The 25,908-nt window shown below is 41.4% G+C and overlaps 1 protein-coding gene across 2 annotated transcripts in view; it reads right to left on the bottom strand.

Moving 5' to 3' along the window:
• Positions 1–859: 859 nt before the first annotated feature.
• furinb (furin (paired basic amino acid cleaving enzyme) b) overlaps positions 860–25,908 on the bottom strand; it is a 96,458-nt gene continuing 71,409 nt past the window's right edge. For both annotated transcript variants that reach the window (XM_004563421.5, XM_004563422.3), the window contains exons 7-16: positions 24,033–24,121; positions 21,398–21,570; positions 15,715–15,927; positions 11,095–11,195; positions 9,442–9,545; positions 6,152–6,269; positions 5,745–5,924; positions 5,403–5,530; positions 4,712–4,840; positions 860–3,673 (exon numbers count right to left, since the gene is read on the bottom strand). In XM_004563421.5, the coding sequence (XP_004563478.1) occupies positions 2,967–3,673; positions 4,712–4,840; positions 5,403–5,530; positions 5,745–5,924; positions 6,152–6,269; positions 9,442–9,545; positions 11,095–11,195; positions 15,715–15,927; positions 21,398–21,570; positions 24,033–24,121 (1,942 nt within the window). In that variant the 3' untranslated portion in view covers positions 860–2,966. The remainder of the gene's footprint in view (positions 3,674–4,711; positions 4,841–5,402; positions 5,531–5,744; positions 5,925–6,151; positions 6,270–9,441; positions 9,546–11,094; positions 11,196–15,714; positions 15,928–21,397; positions 21,571–24,032; positions 24,122–25,908) is intronic.

The raw sequence follows: 25,908 nt of genomic DNA, 5'->3' as shown, positions 1-25,908 counted from the left end.
GTTTTAATTAAGGGAATGTGTACTGTTGCCAAGTCTAGTTAGTAGACAGCATTGTCGCAGTACATGGCAGCTAATTACTACAAGCTAAAGGGCAAGGTGTGGGGGGAAAAAAAGGACAAACAAAATACCCACTCCTACACACGAGTAATGGCGGTGTGACTGATGGAGATAAAAAAAAAAAAAAAATCTACAAAACAATTTGCAAACGCAATTGGTTTGTATTTAAAATGCAAAACATGACATGCAGGAAGTGCTGAATTGTGCAGCGAGTTCTCCCAGCAGATCTAATTATGGGCCACAAAATGAATGTACCTTTACCCATGAACCCAGTTACCTGCACCTCTGTAGAGAGGGGGGGGCAGCTGCTAATGAACAAAGCTGCTGCCGCCGCCCGCCTGGTGTTTCCCCCATGCATACAAACCTCCATTTATATTAATTTAAACTTTAAGGGGCCCGCTACGCAGAAGCTTGAGGGAACAGTTTCTTGAAGGCGTTCTTGGCAGCTTTGCTCACTGCTGCAACTGGATGGCAGGCAGGAAAAAAGAAGGCTGGCACTCTGTTAAAGCTCAATGCCAGGAGTGAAGGAAACGCAGCGGCAACACTGATATATGACCATGAAGAAGCGAGGAACCATCTGCTCTCTCTGGGATGTTTGTATGTCAGGGGCTGAATTTAAGATGCATTAAAAAAACTATAAAAGGTTTCAACCCTGGCAGTAAAAAACAGACATGCTTTACAACAGCCAAACTTTTTTTTTTTTAATTAATCCAGCATGAAATTGATCTCAACACATAACATCCATCATCAGTTAAATAGTAAAAAAAAGGATTAAAAATAAAAACAAACATAGAAAATTGAATCATTATCTTCTGATTTTTTTTAATCACTAGCCATTCTGGTCTTTTGGATCCAAAGGCTTTGATTTGGCCACGTAACTGCAAGTCTACGTCGTTATAGAGAGAATATAAAGCATGAATTTGTCCTTTTATGTTTGGTGTTCACAGCAGAAAGGGAGGACGCTTCACTTTGATGAAGATGTTCTGAAAGAGAAGCCCCAAAATCAATATAAAGCACACTCTGGGGGGAAAATGAAGAGAATTATATTGTTTCTCACCCGCAGTAACCAAGTGGCACAATGCTTCACAAGGTTAGCCAAGCAGCTTTTGGGCTGAGTGGTTAATGTCATTAAAAAAAACAGTGCTGCTCACTGTAATTCGGCACATTTCTGTGTGATTGATGTACCATCTCTGGTGTCTGCGCTGCAGTGGAAATTCCCACTGAGGCTTGATTGAAAACAGAGCATCCTCCACAGTTTCCTGCTTATCAAACAACCTGCGGGGATGTTTTATTATGCTGTCCCAGCGCGCTGCAGAAATCCTCAATTTAAAGTTTTTCTTAGCATTAATGAACAGCGAGTCAACTTTATAACCCCTGGCCTGCAATCTGTCAGGTCTCTGATGAAAGATAACAACAGCAATATATTAGAAGTCCACCTGAAGTAGAGGCCTGATGTTTGTAGTTGAGACAAATTAGATATGCCTTAGATAAAGTAATGGAGTAAAGGGCCAATCCACACATTTCTACACACTGCTTGGCACATGTACTTCTCAGCCTCTGAATAAGGCCTTTACTTCTGGAGGTGCTTTGCTAAGCCTGAATAATTAACTACTGTGATTCCATCAAGGTTACTCCGAGTTCTGATTAGTTTTTATGCTAGGGGGCGCTGTTTTTTTTCTCCCCCTCAGGAACCATGTATTACCAAGTGCAGATATATAGTTTGAAATTTACAGATATTCAGTTCGACACTAATATTCATCGATTTGGGGCCTTGACCTACAAATGCAATCAAAAGTTTGCAACTTTGTCTATAAAAAGCAAAAACCATACCCAACCTGAATTTGAGCTCCCCTTCAAGGTCAGCTTGACCTTCTCGAGTGCTTCCAGCACTCCCACTATTTTTTTTCTTAAGTCACTCCCTGGAGCTGCCCTTTTCATCACATGCATCTCGGCAGATTCATCGCGACCTCAAATGCCTCGAGTAAACAACTTCCCTCTCAAACTGACCAGGATGTCACATAAAAGATCATCCACAGTGATGAGAGCAGAGGGTTACAAACTACAACACAAAACACCAGAATGCACTTTTCAGTGGAAGTGCCTGAAGGCGCTGCATCAAGCCGCGAACACAACCACGAGCACAGGAACACTTTCCTGGTGGTGTGGACTGTGATTTTGTCACCCTTGTCTCTGTAATGCTATAATATCCCGAGGCATCAGAGAGAAAATATTCCAATAAAAGCCAAAATATTCTAATCTTCCTTGTTTGCCTTTGCACGCCTGCAGCATATGGCCACAGGATAATTTTGAGTTTGCACTCTGGTGGTGGAGATACAGCAACCGTCACAGACGCACAGGCGGTCAGAAGGAAAATTCTAGTGGCTGATCAAAAATAGCAGTCGCGCTGAATGCACTGCATTGTTGCCAAATTTAAATAAGGTATGTTTATTTATTCTAGGTGGAGTTGCACAACGTCATGGTCGTGCCTCTTCAAAACTCAGGATATCTTGGTCTCTGCTGCTTAATATTAGACCATTCTGTCTCTAACTCTCTCCTGTTAGGTATCCAAGCTTTAAGGGTGTGGCAGTACTCATTTTCTGGAAAGCACTCTGAAAAATATTTGCAAAGTAAATTAGCTGCATAATACATTTAAATGGTGACAAAGCTTATCAATACAACTGACATCAATCAAATAAAAGATAAAATACATGAAAATACACGTGAAGCTTGTAGCAAATAAATACAAGAAAAAATTGATTGGCTCTTTTGCGTTTGGATGGGGTGCTGATGGGACAGTAAGGCCTGCGCTTTGTGTTTTTCTGAACCTGTGCGATTCTGCTTCACGAATCAGCTCCGTGCAGTCAGACCTGTCGTCGTGTCAGACACCACAACAGCAGATGCAGCTTCAGCTAGATTGAGCTCTGCGTCTTAATAAAAGCTGTTCTCTCGCTGTGACCGTCCACTTCCTCGCTGTCTGATTCAGACTCGTAGGCAATCATGTCCTCATCTGCCCACACAGTGGGGATTCCTTTGTAGCATATCCTTGCCTTTCTCTCCCGTCCTTGCCGGAAGCCAAAACCAAAGCCCACCCGCACCCCGTTCGTCTCTGAAAATCCAGAGGGCAATTTGGTCCTCCAGGCAGAAGCGCCACCTGAGCGTAACTGCAGCAAGAAGAAGACCCCGACAAAGGCAGCCAGGATGAAGGCACAGCTGAGAAGGGCCACGACGGCGGGGAGTTGAGTGGACGGAGCTACAATGAGCCCTGGGGATTCCTCAGCTACTTTGCTGTCGTGGTCTGCTGCTGCTGGACTCGCACCTTCTGGCTGCGCTCCGTCACCCTGGAGTCCTCCAGTTAGAGGGGATTTTCGCTGGACTTGGTTCTGGTGCAAACAGGAGGTGAAGACCAGATGGCTGTGAGGAGGGCAGGACAGGCAATCTGCAGGCCCGGTGCCAGAGCAAGTGAGACAGGCAGGATTGCAGGGCAGGCACGCCTGGACGGAGGACAAATCTACCCAGTTCTCCAGAGAGAGGTTGAGGAGCTGCTGCCCCGACGTGAAGCCTGGCGGACACAACTTCACACAACCCTGCAGGAAGAGGGAGAAGCCAGGGCTGCACTCTGGATGGAGAGGGGGCAGATTAATTAGTCAAGAGGGCGTTTATGTCAAAAACACAATGAAAATAAGACCTACAAATGATTTCTGAACTTTGAACCACATACCATCAAACACTGTTTAAAAAAATATATATATATATTTGTGTATTATTATCACTCCCACTGCACTGTGTATTTTTACTGTATATAGTAATCATTTGTACACAGTATAGTATTTTGGCATTTTTTTGTACACCATTTTTCCTATTTTTATTTTTCTAATACATCTTTTTCACCCTGTCCCCTGCGCACAAGTGAATTTTACCAGTGTGGGATTAATTACAGTCCATATCTATGTCACTGCATGTAATTAATTGGAACTACATTTCTTACTTGTTAATGAGATAAAGAAGCTATAAAGCGTCTTTAGTCTATAAAAACCATAAATAAATATGAAATATATTCTACCCTAAGACAGCTAATTTACAAAAGAACACAAACAGGCAAAAAAATAAGTGTTAACAATCATTTCAGTATTTACTCCTTTTGTCCTTTGTCGGTTTCTGCAGTCAGAACCTTAGACTTAATTTGAGGGAAATTAGCAGGCAACTGAGGAAATGAAATAAAAGCAGTAATAACTGTAATGTTGATTTTACTGAAATTTTTGAAATGTCTAAAATGATTAAGAGGAAAGCGCCTGACTCGAAACATAAAATAATTTTTGACTTCGTCTGCTTTTCACTGAGGAAGTCATCCTTGCTGACAACATGCACCTGAGGCACTGGCGCAGTTTAAATCTCCCCTGCTGCTCGCAATACGTTCCACTCTTTGATATGACATATGGCAACGTGCGTATTCATTGTGCGCACATAAACAGATGCGCAAGAGGCTTGTAAATTGCCAATTTGTATTCACAACATTCACTTTTCACAAACTGAAATGCTCAACACAGTCTGACCCAAAGCCTGTTTGGTAACAATGACTGTATGCCGGCGCCAATACAAATGAATCTATTCAACCTAAGTGGCTCATGCGTGACAGTGAAAGGCCGATCGATCTCACCGATACAGATCTGCTGGGCATCGAATGTCTTGCAGCTGTTGTTGGACGGCCGAGGGAAGTCAGGGGACGAGGGGTTGACTATGCTGGGCCCAGTTCCCCACAGGATGAGGGTGAATTGACTCAACACACCTGAGGAGAACAGAGGCAGAGAGAGTGGAGGTGTAAGTGGTGAAAGAGAATATCAATTTAGCACTTCTCAAAGAGGGAACAGAGTGAACTGGCTGAGAAGAGGATATGGGGGTGGAAAGACAGGAAACGAGTGATGTGAGTGGCCCAAACAACAGTGGAGGAGGATCAACAGCAGCAGAGAAAGAGAGGTGTTTCTCTCGTTTCCCTCTGCTGCTCAGAGAAAACAAATCTACTGGAAAACATGGCAACTCTTTCTGTCAGGGTGTGCTGCCATTTGCTTTTAGAGCTAAAGTGCAGCCCAGTTGTTGGAAAGAAAAACATTCTCAAGACACTGAAGAATCGTTCTCTGCCCAGAGACTCTTAACTTTTAATCTGGAGCAGTTTCTAAGTGCCTCTCTGCTGGAACCAAAACTGTTATAGACCGTTAGAAAAGGAGAGAAAAGGAAGAACTGCAGAGAGGCTACTAAGAGAAGCATGGAAATACATAAGATAATGCTGGAACGGAAGAAGGTTTGATGTGATGCGACCAGTCCGGGCAATTAATGAAGATGAGTTAGGTTACCATAGTCACGTCCATTAGGTGCTACATTTTCTATCTCCAGGGTCCACTCTCCTTGAGGGTCTTCGTCCCATGAGTGTGTGGTCATAAAGGCCCAATCATTGAAACCCTCTGAGGAGAAGTCATTGGGCCTGAATAAATAAAAAGAGAGGACATGTTGGTGTTTTTTCCCTGCATCTGAAAGCAGGCATATTCTGAGTATTTGTCTCAGAGAATACGCCTCTGGGAGCATGTGTGCCGAAGTAAAACCGAGGGACACGCACATTATTTGTCTGTGTGTGGCACAGAAAAAGAGAGATTTATATTAGGACCTGGCTGCTGTTGTCCTGTTTTTTTACTGTGTACCTGGGGAACAGCAGGGTGGAGTGTGTACCCAGCGGGCTGATGAGATGAATGGCCAATTTTCCTCTCTGGTTGTAGGAGAGAGTGAGGCGAGCCTGAACGTGTTCCAGGGAGCTGACATGCTCTGGTCGTCCCCAGCAGGCATCCACGCTCTTGCTGAACACCAGTTTGTTCCCGATGTCTCTGCAGGTTTGACAAGTGGCGGGCAGAGTGGTTAATGTTGTGTGGAAGCAGAAATGGACACCGAACAGCACTGTGCTTTAAACTTAAGCGACCTCCCCGGCTTGGAGGAGAATGCAGCGACATCCATCAGGGTCAGAGATATGATAGAACAGGAAGTCTTTGTAATAATGGTGAAACTCTTTTTACAGACAAACCCACACACACATGCTCTAAGTCATCCTTCTAACCTTGGTTCTGAAAGCATCGTGTTAACACACTGGTGCTGCGGTCCCACTGATGTCCAATTCTGTGCCAACGCCACCAGAGCACCTGTATCCAGGAGCCCATAACCGTACGAATGACTCACTGTGGAGGAAACAAAATGGAGGGATAGGGAGCGGATGGCAGTTTTGTGGGTGGTGGTTATGAGATAGCAGCACAGAGTGACAGAAATTACAATCAAACAATCCTCTCTACAGCAATACTTCATCTGTGCCTGAGAACATAAACCAGTGTGTGAATGTGTGTGTGAATGGGTGGGTGACTGGATGTGTAAAGTGCTTTGGGGTCCTTAGGGACTAGTAAAGCGCTATACAAATACAGGCCATTTACCATTTACCATAAATGTGATTAAAAACAGCAGGGATTTAACAGTCCAACTGTCACCGACAGTCAGTAATAATATAAACAGGTTTATCCAGCCTATCATATTTTCTTTTTTTTTTATCATTAAAAAGGAGGGAAAGGGTCTTTGGGGCAATGTCAGAAAAGTTTCTCTATGTCTCAGATGGCTTTCTGTGGATGAACGACAGCAGCTGGCAGACTGAACCTTGGCAGGGAATGGAAGACAAAGTCAGACTAATTCTTTAGCCTACAGGCCGCAGACAAACAGTGTGTAGCTGGGACCACACCATCACCTAAATGAAGATCTGTATGTATGTTTATCGGCTACAGTATCTACCCTGCAAACTAATGCCAACAGAAAACTTTCTGGGTAAATGTTTCACGGCTGTTCCAACAAGATAAGCTGCAAAACATAGCATGTTCATGCGTGTCAGTTTGGTAGGAAGTACACTTTAGCAGAAAAGATAATGCAGGTTGTTCTTCAAAGTCTGTTTCTGGCTGTTGGCCAGTGTGACTGTTTCTAACAGAATGCCAACATTGCTGCTTTAATCAAATAGAAACAAGTTTTACTTTTTAAAAAGGACTAATTGAGCATCTATGAACTAGACGCTAAGTGCATGAAACCTAAAGACAAACATTTATGTTTATTCTTAAAGCAGTACACAAGAAATGAAGTAGAAATTCTGAATGTATTCATCTAAGTAAAGTATAAGTAATATAAAATTTTATTTATATAGCATCTTTCAAGATAAAATCACAAAGTGCTTCACTGAAGCCAAAAACATAAAATCAAGTTTAAAAAGATGAGTTTTTAACTTCTTCTTCTTCTTTTTTTAAAAGAAACCACTCAGTCAACAGATCTCAAACTCAAAGGGAGATAGTTCCAGAGTCTGGGGGCCACAGCTACAAAAGCTCTGTCATCTTTAGTTATTTAGCCTTGTGTGATGGACAACCAGCAAGCCCTGATCACATGACCTCAGGGACCTGTTGGGGATGTATGGATGTAAGAAATCTCTGATGTATGTTGGTGCTTGTCCATGCAAAGCCCTGAATGTAAAAGTCATAATCTTAAAGTGAACTCTGACTTTAATGGGGAGCCAGTGCAGCTGGATCAGGAGGAGTGTAACATAAGAGTACTTGGAAGACTAGTCCAAACGAGATGAAACAAATGCATGTATGATCATTTCTAGTTCAGAGCGTGACACAATAGGACTCAGCATTGTTTCATAAATGATAAAAACAGGAGCGAAGCAGAGATTTAACATGAGCGTCCAAAGTCAGAGCTGAGTCAAAAGTTACACCAAGATTCCTGATAGAAGGTTTGGCAAATTTAGCAAGAGGACCTAGATTTTCCAAAACCATGGGCACAAATTTATCGGGAGCACAAACAAGGACTTTTTTTTCTCCTCATTAAGTTGAAGAAAATTATCAGCCATCCAACCTCTAATGGAGTATATGCAAAATCTGTAGCTTGGAAACATCTTGTGGCTTAAAGGAGATATATAGCTGAATATCATCTGCATAGCAGTGATAAGAAATGTCCATAAACGTGCTCAGAAGGTTTGCTGAAGAGGGAGTAAATACAACAACAACAATAAAGGTCCTAAAACAGAACCTTGCGGCACACCATAGGTAAGAGAAACAGAAGAGGATCTGTACATAGAGGTAGCCCCAGAGAAGGATTGTTCACACAAATAAGATTTGAACCACTCCAAAGCAGACCCTGATATACCCACCCAGTGTCTCAGCCTATCGGATTGGCCTGCCTTAAACTCGGCACCAACTAGGCCACAAACCTTTGAGCCAGGTCGTGTTAAGTAATGGTTATAGCCGAACTGTAACAAGCAAGACAAAACCTTCCTTTGAGCAGAGAAGAGATTTCTATTTGTTCAAGTTCTTTGCATAACAAACTAAAATGTATCCATTATAAACAATTAGGGATATAATTTGTTTAAAAATATGTTAGTTCATGTTATCAGTTCTTGTCCACATGTACATGGTAGCTCACACTTCATCAGTATAACCTATGGTATTCAATGGCTCCATGAGGGCCACCATAGCCATTCACATCTTTGTTTTCTGCATTTTCTTTTCTTTAACCCGATAATTAATATTTTGCTTACAACATTATGCATGACAGGAAAAGTGTTAAATAACTAAGTATTTTCATTTCAATTTTTTTGTTAATTTTTTTGTTAAATTCAGTAGTCTGCACTGCATAGGAATAGCAAACTGATCAAAAATATGACAATTTTAACACAATTTCACAGTTACTTGGTTACTTAACTTGAATCAGAAAAAAATGCATGTTATTGGGAAACTGGGCATCAATCCACTCTGGCATGGAACTAGCACAGAAATAGCAAAGAAATACCAAGTGCTAAGAGTTGTAATAACCAGAATCTTAGGGTAGCTTTCTAAACAGAAATGAACATTTAAATTTACTCGACAAAAATATAAATAATTGCTAATAAATGCTCATCCCTTGGCTGGGCTATACTGCCATCTGGAGGGAAAGACACATATTATACTGATCAACCATCACAGCTTACTTGTTCAACAAAGTTGAACAACAGTGTAAGAGAAACTAATATTTCTGCTGCTCCAAGTATGCATGTGTGTAACAGACCTGTTTCCCTGGACTGCTGCGACATTACTATAAAAATAATGCTTGGAGGTACATTTAGTTCACCAAGCGTTTACCAGTTAAGCAGCAGTCAGGTAGGTACTTGTAACACATCTGCACATATTCCGTATCATAGCAACCAAAGCCGTCCAAAGCGCTCTCAAGCAAGGCATTTTCAAAAGAGCGCTTTAGTGAACTTTCCATTTGTACTCATTATTGAGGCATAGACACAACTCCACATGTTACCACCTGCTCTTGATTTGTCTAATAACTGTATTGAGTTTTTACCTCTGCGCCCCACTCCGTTGGTCTTCCAGTCACCAGCGCTGAGACGCCCGGGCTGGGATGTTCTCACCACCAGGTGCTGCATATCCCTCCAAGTTAAGTTCATACTGCGCAGACAGGGAAGAAAGAAACATAATCACATTTACATTCTCTCATGTAATAGGTGAGGCTAATACCTTCCTATTATGCACATTATGAGAAATGTCAGGTTTTGATGACCTCAACTGTACAACAATACAGGCCGGGAAATGTGAGCAGCAATGGGACACGGAAAAGGTCAGAAGACTGTAAAAAGACCTGAAATGTGATCCATCTGAGCATATACAGTGAGAACAACCGTACAGTGTTGAAATACTACACTGAGAGGTGGAGGGAACCCTGAGGGATGTGCCACTCAACTAAAACAAAGCTATGGACTCACATAAAGGTTTTAACATGGGCATAAAATACCAGCATCAAAGGTACATCATAACCTACTGTGTTGAAAGGTCAGGGAACACTGTAAAACAAAACCGTGGAGGACAGTCTATGCCTATCTGTAATGATAGTTTCTAATAGGTTCTGTGAGTTGGGGACAGGGTCACCTCCAACATAGTTGAAGCTCAGTAATTTTTTCCCCTTCATATAGATTTATTAAGGGGTCTAGCTGTAAATATCCAACAGAGAATCCTTTAAGTCACCACTAAGAAAAACTGCTCTGTGGGTTAAGATAATCACAGAGCTTTACCGAGAGCAACACCACAGTTGTCAGAAATAGAAACACGGAATTGCACTGTGGTGCATCACCTCCGCCAACCTCCACATCAGCATTCACATCTCACATCCTCTCATGTGTTATTAATGGACAAGATCCTCCGATCCACTCAATGTCACCTCAGCCAAGAGCGAAGGAGAAAATAATAAAATAATAAAACACCAGAAAGCCAAAACACTCTGCCTATTAAATGATTCCATCTCTGTGAATTCCAGTGCGGTCCCAGACTGATAAACTAGCTACCCTGTTATTACAGCTGCCTGTCAGGAGGGGCTTCAGGAGGAGTGGGGGGGGGGTGGCTATACACTGATAAATACTGACTCTTGTGCGGTGTTAAACCAGAGACGCTGAGCATACCAGAACTGAAACTTGGCTGTGTGGTACTACTGGATTGATTTGACAGCTGTCAGCAAATCACTAATGTGGAAAGGAGGAGAATTATGCACAGTAAAGCACTGCTTACTGATAAAACTGACTTAACACATGCAAGATATGACTCAAGATAATGGGGAACACATTAGAGCTGCTGACAGAAACTTGGATTCTGACACCTGGAGTCCTGAGTGAGCAATAATGAGAGACATTCACCGGTTTAAAATCTTCACCATGGGCCCTACAGGTATTCAGATGTCTGTGTGGGCTGCAGCTGCTGATTTGTCTCACTAATTAACCAATTATCAAAAGCTTAATCTGGAGTGGAAAGAATTTCTCGGCTGGGATTTAGGCCAACGCCGCCTTCCCAGAGACGTCTGCGCATTTACAGACGTGAGTCCACGCACATGCTCCCACATGTAGCACGCAGTGGATCATAATAAACTAAGTTAACAGTAGCATAAAGTAAAAAAAAAAGCTTTACATTTCTGATTCCCTAATGTAGAAACAGATGATACAGGGGCACTCACTTGGCCTCCAGAGCTAGAGCGATGATCCCAGCAGCGAGCGGTGCTGACGCGGACGTCCCCGTGTGAGAGTCTGTGCATTTTTGCCTCAGGTCGGTGGTCACCTTAGAGACAAGCAGATAGAGAGAAAGTGTAAATAAGTACAGGAGGACAGACATAGTTGATTTGACACATTGAGTTTCCCACTTCAACATGAGTGAAGCTCCCAGGCAGAGAAACTAAGAGCTAGACAGATGAGGGCCGCGGACAATAGGAGCTCTCCCCACAGCTATGTGCGATGGAAAAGAGGAGAAGGAGAGAATTAGTAGGTGGTTCAGTCTCAGGTCTGTGGATCCCTGCCAAGGGGTCACGCCTGGGGTAATGAAGGTCAGCCAAATCAGCCCAGCCAGGTCAAGCTGTGGTGAGACAGAGTATGTTAGCACTCCACGTACATCTCTCCTCTTGGTCTCTGCAAGTGCCAGAAAGCTAATGAGGGCTGTCTGGGTCACGATGAGGACATGTCAGAAATGACAAAGAAGCCAAAGGCAAGGTGGTCTATGAAGGTTAGAGACAGATTCTTGGTTTGCAACTTTTGGCCTGACAGATTGTGGCGTTAATGACCATTATCTGTGGAAAGATGTGTCAGAGGGGTAAACAAAGGGAGGGCAGGTGTCTGCACAGGCCAGCTGTTAGATATAGGACCTGGACAGAATAACACTGAAACAATAATATTTAACAGATTAAATGCTGGAAGTTAACTGATTCATCTTAAAATATCTTTTTTTAAATATTGAGTGAAATCTTTTGTAAATAACAGCTCAGACTATCTGCAGCTTCTTTTTAGACATTTTCTTGGTTTTATGACTCTGAAAACTCGACATTTTTTGATTTTTTTTTTTCTAACTAGACAAATTAAGTTTCTCATATAGCAGGTTAGAAATAGAAAAAGGTCCCAGATCAGATTCAGTGTTATTTATCTATCGAGACTATTCTGGTGTGAGTTGCTCAGTTTTAGAGATAACATCTATAGGGACGTCTGCCATCTCTTGAATATAATAGAACTAAATGGCAATCGGCTTATGGCCAAAAATACACCTGAAAAACTCAGTCCCCCCCCCCCCCGAAATATGATCCCGTTACAAAAGAAAAACCCACCAACCATGTTGTGAGGTGATTCATTTAAGAGAAAACTGTCTGTGACAAGTGGCTCAGGCTCATGACAGGATGCAAATGCTGATGTTGCTGGCACTCTGCTAAGCTGTAAATGCCAACCAAAAGCAGTTGTATACAGAAAAAAGAAAATTCTTTGTGACTCACACTGCCCACAATAGCTGGGTTATGGTTCTGCAATTCATTCATTCACAAATATGTGCCACAAGCCAAAATCCATTAAATGAAATTATATTCAAGCGTAGGCAGACACTGCTGCGGCTAATGTCTCCCGAACTGGACAACTCCCACCAAAAGCACAAAGTATATGAAGGACTAATAGGGTTACTATATTTTGAGATTTCATTTTAGGAATATTAGGTGCTGAAAAAATCTGGATACTCTAAATCAAAATCTTCCACAAAATGTTGACTATTTTGAAAACGCAGCTGAACTGTGGGGCTCCATAAGCAGCATCACATATGATAGAACTGTCATAGTGTTTGGGAAAAGGAGGAGGAAGAATTCTCACTGCGTAGATGCTGATGGCCAGAAATGAAGCCACTGATAAAAGCTATAAGGCCTGCCTCGTTCAAGCAGAAGCAAAGCCTAGAAGCTCTGAGAGCTGGCAGACATACAGCACAACTAGATGCTGTGCTAATAAATACCAGGTGCAGCTTTGCTATGAAATGCACACAAGGTACTGATACTGGAAACATCAGAGGTATGCTTGAAGGAATGAAGAAAGCAACGGGTCCAACAGATTCCGAAACAGCTCCTCAAGTCCAAAGCTGGTGAGTTTATCACTGGTGGAGATAAACAGATGGAGAGATTGGTGGAATGCTAAGTTAAAATATATGGCACAGAGAACAAAGTCACAGAAATTGCACTAAACACTGTTCCTCAGCTAACTGGAGAAGTGAGATGCAGAACCAACACTGAACAAGCTGGAAAAGGGCATCAGCTGCCTTGCAAGTGGAAACGCTCCTGAAAGTATCTGAGCAGTCGCGCTGTTTGGGATCTTCTTCACAAAATTCCTTCTGACACTCACAAACTGACACTGGCAAACTGTTCAACTTGGCAATATTACCAGCCAAGACAAAAGTCAGAGCAAGTCAGAGCAGCAGATCTATGAGCTGATGTTTGCTCATGACTTTGGAATAGTTACTCATGCTGTCGGTTCTGAGGTTCTTAATAGGTTTTCACATGCCTGAAATGAATTTGGCCTTACTTTAAGCATCAAAAACACCACGGTCATGGGTCAGGATGTGGATAAAACTCAGTGTGGAAAAACAAGAAGCTAATCCTAGCAACAAAAATCTGTGCCTACAGAGCACCTGTTGTACTGCAGTGACTACTTGGAGGACATAGTCCCATCACGAAGCAAGAACAGCTTTCGTCTAAGTTGTCTAAGCCTTGGAATCACATAGAAGGACAAAATATCTCAAACTAGAGTCGCACAAAACTGAGACTTCCAGCATGCAAAAGCTGCTTATGCAATGCCACATGTGCCGGTTTGGCCATGTGAAACATAGATGATGGCAGAATCCCCATGGTGCCAGGCCCACGGGGCACCTGGACTCGAGGTTCAAGGACATATGAAAGTGTGACATGAAGGCACGCCACATCAACACTGACAACTGTGAAGAAGCAGCTTCTGTTTGCACAATCTGGTGGAGTGTTACTAAAACTGGCACAAAAGTTGCCAAAGGGATCAGAACTAAAAGAACACAGCAAAAGAGGCAACAACAGAAGAAAGCAAACCAAATTAAACCACCATCTGAGTGGTCTGCCACAAGTACACGACAGATCGCCATTTCAGGTCTATCGTAGTTTTCGGGTCATAAGCCGCTACTTTTTTCCCCACACTGTGAACACTGCGGCTTATACTGACGTGCGGCTAATGCATATTTTTTTTCAAGCGGCCAAAAACATTTTGCCTGGTAACAGTAGACCAATAAAATTGATAAGTAGTATATATACGGTATATATTTTTACCAGTTGTTAAGAGACGACAATGTTGTTTGTGCACTGTTCTGTAAAAAAAACCATAAGCAACGAAATTTGTGTGTTATCGATACGTACGTATACTTAAAGGTAGCCGTGTTACAGGCGCTGTTCGAGGAAAAAAAGCATTTGCAGTTACCATAACATTTAAGTTACCATGTTTATGTTACCTTACGGATTAAATTAAACGTTAAAAATCCTCATGTGTGATATTTCTGTGTAAATATCTCATATTACAAGTGAAACGCATACGGCTTAAAATCCGGTGCGGCCTGTACAACCACTTCAGAATCCACCTGACATGACAGAGCATCATAACAAAGGTAAGACAGACGACAACAAATATCAGGAATATATGAGGAAGAATATGCAACAATTCATTGAGTGAACTGAAAAAACCCCCCACCTACGTTTACAATAAATACATACTAGTTGTAGCTCTGGCTACAGTTTAACCTGTGCACATTATTATTCATAAAATTTAAAAATAAGAAAACATTATTAACCTTTAGTAAAATAACAATCAGTGCTTTAATTGTGCCATTTAATTATTTGAAAGCCTTATTTTTGTGAAAATATAGCGTATTTACTTTTTCTCTGTAGCAACAGCACACTGTGCCTTGAAGGCCAATTAGTGAACTTTGTGTTTTGTGCCACTCGGTGGTAATGTGTTTATTTTTGGCAAACAGCCACATTTTATTCCATCTAGGTGTGCACAACAGATGAAGTTAATTACAGCCGAGTGCCATTGCTGTCATTTTAGTTCGAAAAACGGGAATTTATGTTTTGCTTTTCTCTCGCTCCAGTTGGGAAAAAAATGTGTAATCTCTGGAGATGGAGGTGACCAAATACGCTCACAAAATGAGCCACTTGGTAGTGCATGATTGTGAGAAACAGAAATCTAACAGAGTGAAAATAAATACTAGTTTGGGACGAACGGAAATTGCATAAACTCACTGGGTACTGCACCAAACGGCAGCCTCTGCGTGCTAAAGCAACAATACAACGCAAGTGCTCATGTATATTTTAAAATGACTTCACTTCTACCCATTTCATTTGGAGTTGCATTTACTTGCCTGCAGCACGCCTCTGGTGTAATTTGGAGGGAATGGCAGATTTATGGTTGTTTTATGTTATTCTGCGTCCCTGAAGCAAGTCTTTCTTCGGGTGACAAGCAGCTTGAGGGAATCATGGCATCTCTCAGTGTTTGTCGTGTTTGCTCATTGTATGTTTCACATCACTCAGACTTTGACATTTTGAAGTCTTTTTTTTTTTTTTCTATTTGAGAGACACAACATTAATGTGTATAAACACTCAAAACGGGTTCAATTTGGATGCGTCGGCATGAACTTTTGGTAAGCGGGACGTGTAGCTGTGCTGTCAAACTTGACATTTACAGGGTGCCAAAGATTCAAAGTATTAAAAACAATCCTACACAAAATCTGAGATCTTTAAAGTGCATGTAAGCGTGTGTGTTTGTACACCTACTATCTGCTTCTCCCCCGGGTTTCCAGAGCTGAAGGTGGTAGCGAGGGTGGAGGAGCAGGGCTCGCTGTACCACGGCACGTTGCCGGACTGTGTGGTGCTGCTGATGGACAGGGTGTAAATGCTGTTCGTGTAGCCGTCACAGTTACAGCTGTCTTGCTCCCGGCCACCATTACCCGAAGCCCAGACAAAGATGGAGCCCAGTCCGCTGCGTCCCTGTGGTGCAGAAACATACACCTTTATGTGGCTGGAGTCCAGGAACAGACAAGGTTAAGAGGGAGAAGCTATCAGGAGCTGGTTCAAGTATGAAAAATCGGCTTTGACAGAGACGTTTGTCTCCATACTTAAATGGCCTGTCGTTAACGTGCTTTCTTTTAGAAACACTGAGGCGCTGTAGGCACAACTCTTATTAATACATCATCATGTCAAACGACTTATTGCAGCAGAACATCAGATAACAAACAGAGGAAATGTAATTACCAAATTTATTCAAGCTGAATATAATTTCAGGGCTGATAAATGACAACATGATATCTGGCAGAGAGACTGTGCTCCTAAATTACACACACTATCTGAGACATACGTACATTCGGTCCAGCTGGGTCTGGAACCACAACAAGAGCCAAGAAATCCTTGGCTCGGATTAAAATTTCACCAACCCCTTTTAGCAAAGTAACAAAGGGTGTTCTTTGTCAGCTCAGGAATACAAGCGAAGATTTGATTGCTCCATTTGTGACCAGACACACAAACGCTACATTTGTCTCCAGCTGATTAGATCAGAGTAACTCTTTATTTGCTGGAAAGCCCCAGAAATCGATCGACCGCCTCTAGTCGGTATAAAATTGGAGCAGCTAAAGTGCATACAAATCGCAGAGAATTTGTGCACTTCTCAGAATTTTGGCATTGCTGCTCTGCTTACTATTGCATTTTAGAACAGATTTACTGCTTTTTCTTTTTTTATTCTTTTTTGTGTCTGCCCACTTCCTGCAAAGCTGACCTTCTTTCTCTCAATATGTCGGTGATATTTAGCCCGAGGCCCGCTGACCCATTCTTGATGACTGCCGCCTGAGGCCAAGCTGGACGAAGAGACAGCGGGACTGTCAGGACCCCACAGCTCTGTAATAGGCTCTGGGTTGACAACAACACTCAGTGTCCCTTTCCTAAGGTCTTACAGACTTTTAATTGGGATTACCAACTCTTACCTACTGCTGTCATTGCTGATCTTATTTTTTAGGTTGTAAAAAGTACACTCGGAAAATATACGGTTTATGCGGTGCTAAAACGTATTCTCTTTGTTTTTGATTGTAAATCTATTACACAGTTTTTAAAAGAAGAAAAAAATGCCAGTAATTTAAAAGGTTACTTTTCACTTGAATTTCCCCACAGCTCATATTTCCACTGAATATTTATTACATTCTGTCATTAGAAAATGAATCAGTTAGAAATTAGTTAGGTGAGAAAAAAAACAGATGTATGCCATTGCGCGTGCGCGTGCACACACACACACACACACACACACACACACACACACACACACACACACACACACACACACACACACACACACACACACACACACACACACACACACACACACACACACACACACACACACACAGAAAATCTACCAGTTTTCAGTCAGATTTTTTTCTTTTACCAACTCCTCCTCTGTACCTTGCTAATGGACTTACTCTGGGCTCTCGTTATGTGCCATCATTTATTTTATTCACTTTTTCTTTTAAGAGCACCACGTGTTGTACTGCCTGTTCTGCTCCTCTGTTTTGTACCTCTTTCATCGTTAATCATACTGACTGAGCAGACCAGTGTGTATCATTGTTGTGTTTTTACATCAAGTATAAAACTAAATTAACTGATTTTCTTGGTATCTTGCTAGTAAAGATAAGATGCTGGAATATTTTATTCCTTATCACTGTTGTTGTAACACTGCCCGTCTCCGGCATGGCTAATCACAGAAATGTTAAGCTCATAATCGTACAACGGAAATTCAATAGGATGCGAATACAAATTTTAACTAAGCTTGTTCAGTACGTTTTTAAAATGATTATCCATTTAATTTTCTTAATGGATTCCCACATCCCCATCTCGCAAATGATCTCTCAAAGGAATCCAGGATAAGACTACATCTGCTGGGCGATGCAGTCCAAATCAAACTGTGTCCTAACAGTAGAGGCTAGAGAAGCTGTACATACTACTCTTAATTTATGGCCTGACGCTGTCCTGGTTGCAGGTTACAGAAGCCAGACGATAACAGTCCAGTGCCAAGGGTTATCTCGCTGCCAGGAGAGCACACACTGAACCAGTCAGCTCCTGCTTTGTTGCTGTGAGGCACTCTTTCCTCACTAACACACCATGATATCAGGAGCATTTTGCATTATGGGATTCTATAAATGAGTCATTCGGTTTCACTGAAAATTTTCATTAATTTATATGCCAATTAGAGCAGAGTTTTAATGTAACTGTTGTTCCGCATCAGTGACTGCTCCTCTCTTTCTGTTATCTTCCATCTCACATTTATCATTAGCCTATTCTCATAACGTCTTTTGATGCCACATACTGACACATGAAAAATGTTGGTATTAGACTTAGATAATAGTCCAAACTGTTTAATGTTTTATTCTATTCAAGCTTGAATGACTAAGCAGAGGGCAATTTTGCAAACTAACCTTGAGTTTGTCCTTCTCCTCAGTCTTGGGAAGCCATCATCAATTAAAAAGTAATATGCTCTGACTGTACAGGTAGAAAATTGTCCAGAACTTTTCTGACTTGTTCTATTAAAGTGTTCTTCCTGGAAAAGAGAGACTTTTTTTCTCCTTACCATCACCAGCTGCTTGGGAATCATGAGGCTTCGCTTGATTACTTTTTGGTGATTTACAGCTGGAAAGACCACTACTGTGAAAAAGTCTTTGTGCACTTCTTGATTTTTCAGTTTTTAAAAAATATTTTTCACAGTTGCATGTTTCACAGCACTGAAACAATTTTTTAAACAAAATGTATCCCAATTGCAGTTTTTAAGTGATGATTTAATTTATTAAGGGAAAAAGGTAAAACCTACCTGGCATGAAGAGAAAAAGAAGAGAAGAGAAAGGAAGAGTCCTTTAACTTCTATAACTGCTATAAAATCAAAAATATATCGGATTGGATTGACTTATAAACCCCCCCCCACACACACACACACACACACACTTTTTTGCTTCTTTGCAAAGTGAGCCAAGAGCTTAAACAAGCAGTCTAGTTTTATATAAAAGCAACAAAATCCACCTACTGCTCCTCTGAAACTCACTGATTAACATTTTTGGGACCAGCTACAAGACAACTATCAGAGAATGCAGCTGGTCTTTGTGTTAAAGTGTGTGTCCCTGTTGTTTTGTGTTTCTGTTGGCCTAACATGAGCCCAAAACTATCTCCAACACTTTTGCATCTGGAGGTTTCTGCATTTCAGTAATTTATCACTGTGGAATGCAAAGGCACACAGAACAAGCAGTGATGCAATAAAAACAGTTTCATGTAAAAATCAACCAGTGAATGTTTACACTGAATCTTTTGAGCCAAACACATTCTCTCTTACTCATCGTATTTAAATTGAGCCCATCTCTCACTTAAGATCGTCTTCTTGTGCACCTCTGGACTGCTTCGGACACAGCTGGCATTTTTAAATAACTCCTAGGAAGTCTTTTTCAGACCAATTTCACCTTGGGTCTCAAACTTTGGCAAATAAAAAATACCACCTTCTGTGTCAATCTGACCCGGCTTTCATGTTGAGATTCATCATCAGCTGCGATGAGAGCTGAGTCTCCGGCTATTACCCACAGATCAAAAAGCTGGTTTTAGTGAAAGCGTCTGCTGTGTCCAAGCCTGAAGGCGGTGCATCAGGTAAGAAGCTCAACCAGGAGCGTGGTCATCGTTTTTCTGACATTCACAGGGTTGTGCACCGTGAATGTGTCCCCCAGGGTCAGACTGTCAATGAAAGTTTCACTGTAACATCTGAGGTAGAACATTCAGCGGAAACAAACTGAAGTATACTGGGGGTCGTCACGCACTGACACAAAGTGCATTGAAAGTAGGGCTGCTCAATTAATCGAATTTTAATCACGATTACGATCTGGGCTTTCAACGATCATTAAAAATGACTGAGCCGATTATTAGCCCCTCCCTCATTTATCTGCGACACCTTAAAGGCCGGTCCGTGAAAATATTGTCGGGCATAAACCGGTCCGTGGCGCAAAAAAGGTTGGAGACCGCTGATTAAGAGGACCCGAGGGAAGCTCGGAAAGCTAAGCAGAAGTTATTTGGAGAGTGACTGCCGTTGGTTGAAAAGAGAGTTTAAAAAAAAAAACTTCAGTGGTGTTGCACACTATTTTATATTATTTTTTTAAAGTTATTGTTAACCCTTTAAAGCCGGTCAGAGCTGCACGCTCCGTTTTGCGTAACTACTGTTAAATCCCTGTAGAACCTGAACCGTGTAAGCTAGCGCAATAATTTGTTTTGCATATGAAACCGGAGGAGTTGTACTTACATCTGATGCCATCAGCTTGTCCTCGGTCACGGTTTCGTTCCACATATAGCTTTGCAAAAATTGCATAAAAAGCGCTTGCAGGAACAAAAACATAATATTCCAGAAACACGCTTTGCCGTTCCTATCAGCTGTTCGTAACACTTCCCACAGTGAAATGATGCACCTGCTGTTTTCTTTGCAAATTTGCATCATAGGATTGTTTTTTGTTTTTCCTGCAGTATATAAAAATTGCTCTATCTCCAAAATAAAACTATGAAGACACTCAAAATAAATTTCCTGTGGTGGGAAACTATTTTTTGCAACTTTATTGTATTTAAAGTTTTGAGGGATAAACCTCTTAAATTTCTCCAAGTAGAAATATATGTAAACAAAACAAAAGCGATTTTCAATTTTTTTTGTAGTTTATTGCACTTTTTTGCAATTTATGTAATTACTATGGACTTAATGCATACATATTATTAAAATATGGGCTATAACAGTTGTATTGATGTATAGCAACTTGAAATGCTCCCACAAATGGCACTACAGCATGTAAAAAAATAATATAAGCTCTGGTGGACTTGGTTCTATAGTAGGTCTTAAAGGGTTAAATAAATATCGTCAAATAATCGTGATCTCAATTTCAGTGAAAATAATTATTATGATTATCATTTTTGCCATAATCGAGCAGCCCTAATTGAAAGGGAGTTTTTTTTGGCCTCAGCAACAAAGTCTTTGCAGACCACCTACATTACTTTACTTTACTGGCTCCTTGTGACTCTGTCCTCATTCCCAAGATAAAAGACAAATTAAAGAGAGCCTCAGCAAACGCGGTAGAGGTCATTCAGATGCACAGGTATAAGTGGTTAAAACTGCTTCTGCACAGGCAGCAATCTACAGCTAAATTTAAATGAACGATGATTCCTGTTTTTTTATTTTGTGTGTAATTGTGAAGCCTTTTGATCACAGCTTGTAAGCTAAGCTGAGCTAAGCTTGATGGCGTCTCATCATAAACCAAGTAAATATGAGTCTCCCAGAATGTTGATTTATTACACTTTCTTTGCAAGCTCCTTTGACTACACTAAAGAGGTGATGTGACTTTGATAGTGATACTATAAATGAGAAATGCAAGACATTAGTAAATTAAAAGACCATGTTTGTGCTCTGACTGACCTTGGTGATTCCCTGGAGGAAAGCCTCCTTAGCCAGCTTGGCAGGGCCATCCAGAGACTTGCCGTCATCTTCCGGGCCCCAGCTGGCACTGTAAATGTGGATGTGCTGAGGGTTCAGGCTAAGAGACTGAGCCTCCACTACATCTGTCACCTCCCCATCCAACATACGAACTCCTATTAAAACAAAGACACAATGGAGGGTTTAGATAAGGTTACCGAAGAGAAAGTTATGAAGAAATAGTGACAGTGTGACAGACGGCAGAGGGAGTTGTGAGATACCTTAGAGACAAAACAGGCGTAAGTTGATAAAAAGAAAAAGAAGAAAAAAGTCAAGCGAATCAGTTAGAACGTAAATTTTCTTTCTCTTTTTTTCTCCAGCTGGAAAAAGAAAAACACAAGAAAACTGAAAACCGGAAAAACCAAGCTCTTCACAAGGAAACCAAGACTTCACAGAGTCTCAGTTTTAATGAGTAAGCACACAAAGCTCGCCCACGGATGCTGCTCTGGTGGATACTACACTATTTAAGCATCATGTAAACAAAACCCAGGGGGTTGTTAAACCAACCTTCCTGACCCCACCAAAACCTATAGAGAGGACAAGCAGAAGAATCCAAGAGTCTGCAGATGAGAGAAAGCCACACACGCACAGGTAAAAATGAGCTGAGAGTTTACAGAGCCTTCAGCAGTCTGCCGTGTCCACAGGGTAGCGCCGCATGTCACCTTTCATCATACCTGAACGCAAACCTGTCTGAGTCTTTGATGTGAGCAGCCTCAGATCATTCCTCTGAACATTAATAGCTGTAGAGAAGCGTGAAATAACCCACCCTCAAATAAGGTCCATTACTGTTAGAGGACCCCCGGACCTCAGAGGATACACTAAGACTGACAACGTCCCCGCATTAAGACTTCAATAATTCGTTCTAGTGAACCTGCCTAACCCTGTAGGAACAAACATACACCAGTGGGGATGTGACCAAGGCTGTAATTACAGAGTTGGCGCAGGCATTCAGTGCAACACGTCTTTGAATACTAAGCAGCCCGAAGCAAACGTAACTGCGCTAAACATGCAACATAAAGCACATTGTTTGCTCTGTGATCGTTACGCGAGGGCTGCACTGCAGCAGTAAAGGTAATTACTGTCGTAACAATTCTCATCAGCTTCCTGCGGCTTGAGGATTCCTGAGTAAGACACTTGCGTGAATTCCCTGCAGCTTTATCAAGTCACAGGTAGCAGCTACCGGTGCAGCTATGAGTGTGTGTGCAGGCACAAGGAAACCAAGTACAGTAGATGGAGAGGAAACACAGAGTGAGCTAAGTAGGGTCAATTACAGGTTTTAAGTACTAATCGCTAATTATTACTCTGTAAGGACACACATATTTTAGCTTTAGCACAAACACGACTGCTTCTGCTCACACACGCATACCCACCCACACAAAAAACACACACAACTTGAGTGCTTGGGAGCGAATCACAGCTGTTTATAAGCAATCCACTGATGCCGTGACGTGAACAGATTCACAGAGGAATAATTTATGAGAGCGGGGCCAATGTGCGGCTCTGTCGGGAGATGAATGGTAATGAAGACAAAGAAGGAGAGTTATGAGTAACATCTGTGAACAGGCTGCTCAGGGCTCCACCGGCTCCGCTGAGTCTTGTTGGCTGCCATCATGGCATTGACAGATTGTTTGATGACAAAAGTTACTAAAGGCCTTCTTGGAATAATTTATCAAACACAAAAATATTCAGGAGGAAAAATAATCCTTCCAGACTTGATTTGTTTTCGCAGATTTAATTTGAATGAACTGCTCTACATACAGCATCTTTCTGTACGTATATCTGCACAGGCTGACAGCTTAATTACTGATTGGAAAAGATTCTCCCCAAAGAGTCTAATTTTGACTAACTTTCATATAAACATATGAATATGTATCAACAGTTTAACTAACTTTGGAAATCCGACTTGATTAAAATAAACAAATTAATTTTAAAAAATATTACGTTTTATGTGGAGAGCCAAATAAAGGTGGAGGGCAGCACAATGAAAGCACTGACACGAATTAAGAAAATCAGATTGAGCCTTTCATAAACATTGAACATGAACCTAACCGCTTTAAATGCAGGGATGAAATCGTTGCAGTGACCATTTTATTTGTTTTACTGGAGCATAGGAGTTTTAATTAAGTCATGATCTACTTATTTCCAGGCAAGAAAAACTGCAGCAAATGATCAAAAGCAATTCATCTCACAGGCTTTGGATAAAGAACTATTCACTGCATAATACTGCCTATCTCTGCAGCACACTCTCACTTGTACATCTGAACAATACAGAGTCAGTCAGTCAGTAAATGAGAGTCAGTGGTCCAGAAAAAAACATTATGGATATTAGCTTTAAAATCTATCACTGGATCATTAATATAATGCGAAGCCTGAGCTGCTGCAAAATTGTCGTTCTGACACAAACCCCAAAGTCCCAGAGATCTTAGAAGAAAGACATTAACTTCCAAGTTATTAATGGTGAATGTGTATTTTGTTCTGTATCAGTTCTAAGTGAAATTATCATAAACTCATTTAAATGAGTATAATACTGATTAAACCTTCTGCCAAATGAAAAATATCAATCGTGTGCTTAACTCACCTCCAATTTTAGCATTATAGGCCACACCCACGCCACATACACCATTGTTTGCTGCAGCTGCAACTTCTCCTGCACACCGTGTTCCATGCCTGGCAAGAGAAAAGGTGAAAGTGAATGAAAAGATGGGTCATAAGAAAAGAAAAGAACTTTAAAAAACCCCCACAAAGGCTCTGAAAGCTAAATAAAATTAGCGAAAATGGCAGTTAATGTTCCAGCTGTGCTGGATGTTTAAATAACAGGGCAGCTAAAGTATTGCTAAAAATAAATACGCAATCAAAAGAGAAACACAAGCCCATTGGCCCTCGTTAGAACTGCGGCACACGCATGTCTTACAGCTTTAACAATAGATGTCAAAAAGCCTGATATGCCTTTGACATTTAAGGGCTTCTCATTTAGACAGCCGTATAATTTAATACTTGTAACAACACAGAGAGCTGTAACCTCTGTGGTGAACCTGATGTGCAATTAGAACCATAAAGGACACATGAGATTTCTTTTCCACACAGCACGATAAGTATCAACAAGTGAAAAACTGTTGGGGTGCTTTATTAAAGAGGAGCTGCAAATATAGCATTCAAAAAAAAAGAAAAATTGTTCTGTGAAACAACTGAAATTGTGACTTAATAAATCCAACATGATGTTTGCGTGTTACTCTAATCGTACTTTTTGCACTTTCATTTTTAACGGTCTTAAACGCACATTTTTCTCCCCTTCAAGTTTCAGCCTCAAACGTTCGCAGTTGAGGTCTTCCTCTTTTCCTCCGACCTGACAGCTTGATATTCAGCATCCTTTTTCCAATTTCACTATCCCTCGTCTGCACATGTCCAAACCATCAGCCTTGCTTCTCTAACTTTGTCTCCAAACTGCTCAACCTGAGCTGATACACTATTTCTAATCCTGTCCACCCTGGTCTGAAACTCTCTTCATCTCCACAAAACTATCCACACACTCTTCCTTCAAGATTACTCCTACTCCATTTCGCTTCCTGTCCACACCATGGTGGAACAGTCTGAATCCACCTCAAACACTCCTGGCCTTGCTTCCCATCTACCTAGTCTCCTGAAAACGCATTATATTAATTTTCATATCAGCCAGCCCTCGTCCTGTGCTACGGTCCTGACATTTAAAGTCCCTACTCTCACCTGCCTTTCCCATCTCCTCTTCCTTTGTCTTCAGCCAACAGCACGACAATTTCCACCGGTAACCTGCTGGCCAACTGCACCGGAGGCGCTTGTTGCTAACTAGTATGGAAATCTCATTCTTGATGATCCGCATGTTTAATTTGGCAAAGATTTTATACCAGATGCAACTCTGACCATTCATTCTTGGGTTCAGCGTGAGTGCACTGGCTGGGCCTCAAACTGGTATCTTGAACATAACAATGAATTCACTGTACTCAAATGGACTCCACAGTTACCAGATCTCAGCCAATAGAGCACTTTTGGGATGCGATAGAATCAGAGAATTTCATCATAGATGTATATCCGACTAATCTGCATCAACTGTGTGATGCTCTCATGTCAACATGGACAAAAATCTTTGAGGAATGTTTCCAAAACTTTTTTAGGGTCAAATCCTGCATTAGCAAGATGTATCTAATACAGTGTATAGTGTATATAGTAGTATACTATACTATAAAAACATGTACAAGTAGTATTAAACTCATTGTACATAATATTCAGACAGGACAACAGGCAGAAAAATCCTAACCCAGAATCACCAGTTTACCTAACATGCATAACTTTGGACCACAGAACGAAGCCAAAATGCCCGGAGAGAACTCTGTGCAGGCACATGGAGAACACGCAAATTCTACATAGTGAGGCCTCAGCTGGCAAGCAGATTCAAACCTTGGGCCTTCTTGCTGTGAGGAAAC

The sequence above is a fragment of the Maylandia zebra genome, linkage group LG7, assembly GCF_041146795.1.
Source record: "Maylandia zebra isolate NMK-2024a linkage group LG7, Mzebra_GT3a, whole genome shotgun sequence".
NCBI lineage: Eukaryota > Metazoa > Chordata > Actinopteri > Cichliformes > Cichlidae > Maylandia > Maylandia zebra.
Note: the sequence above shows the minus strand (reverse complement) of the source record. Positions and strands in the feature narration are given on the sequence as shown.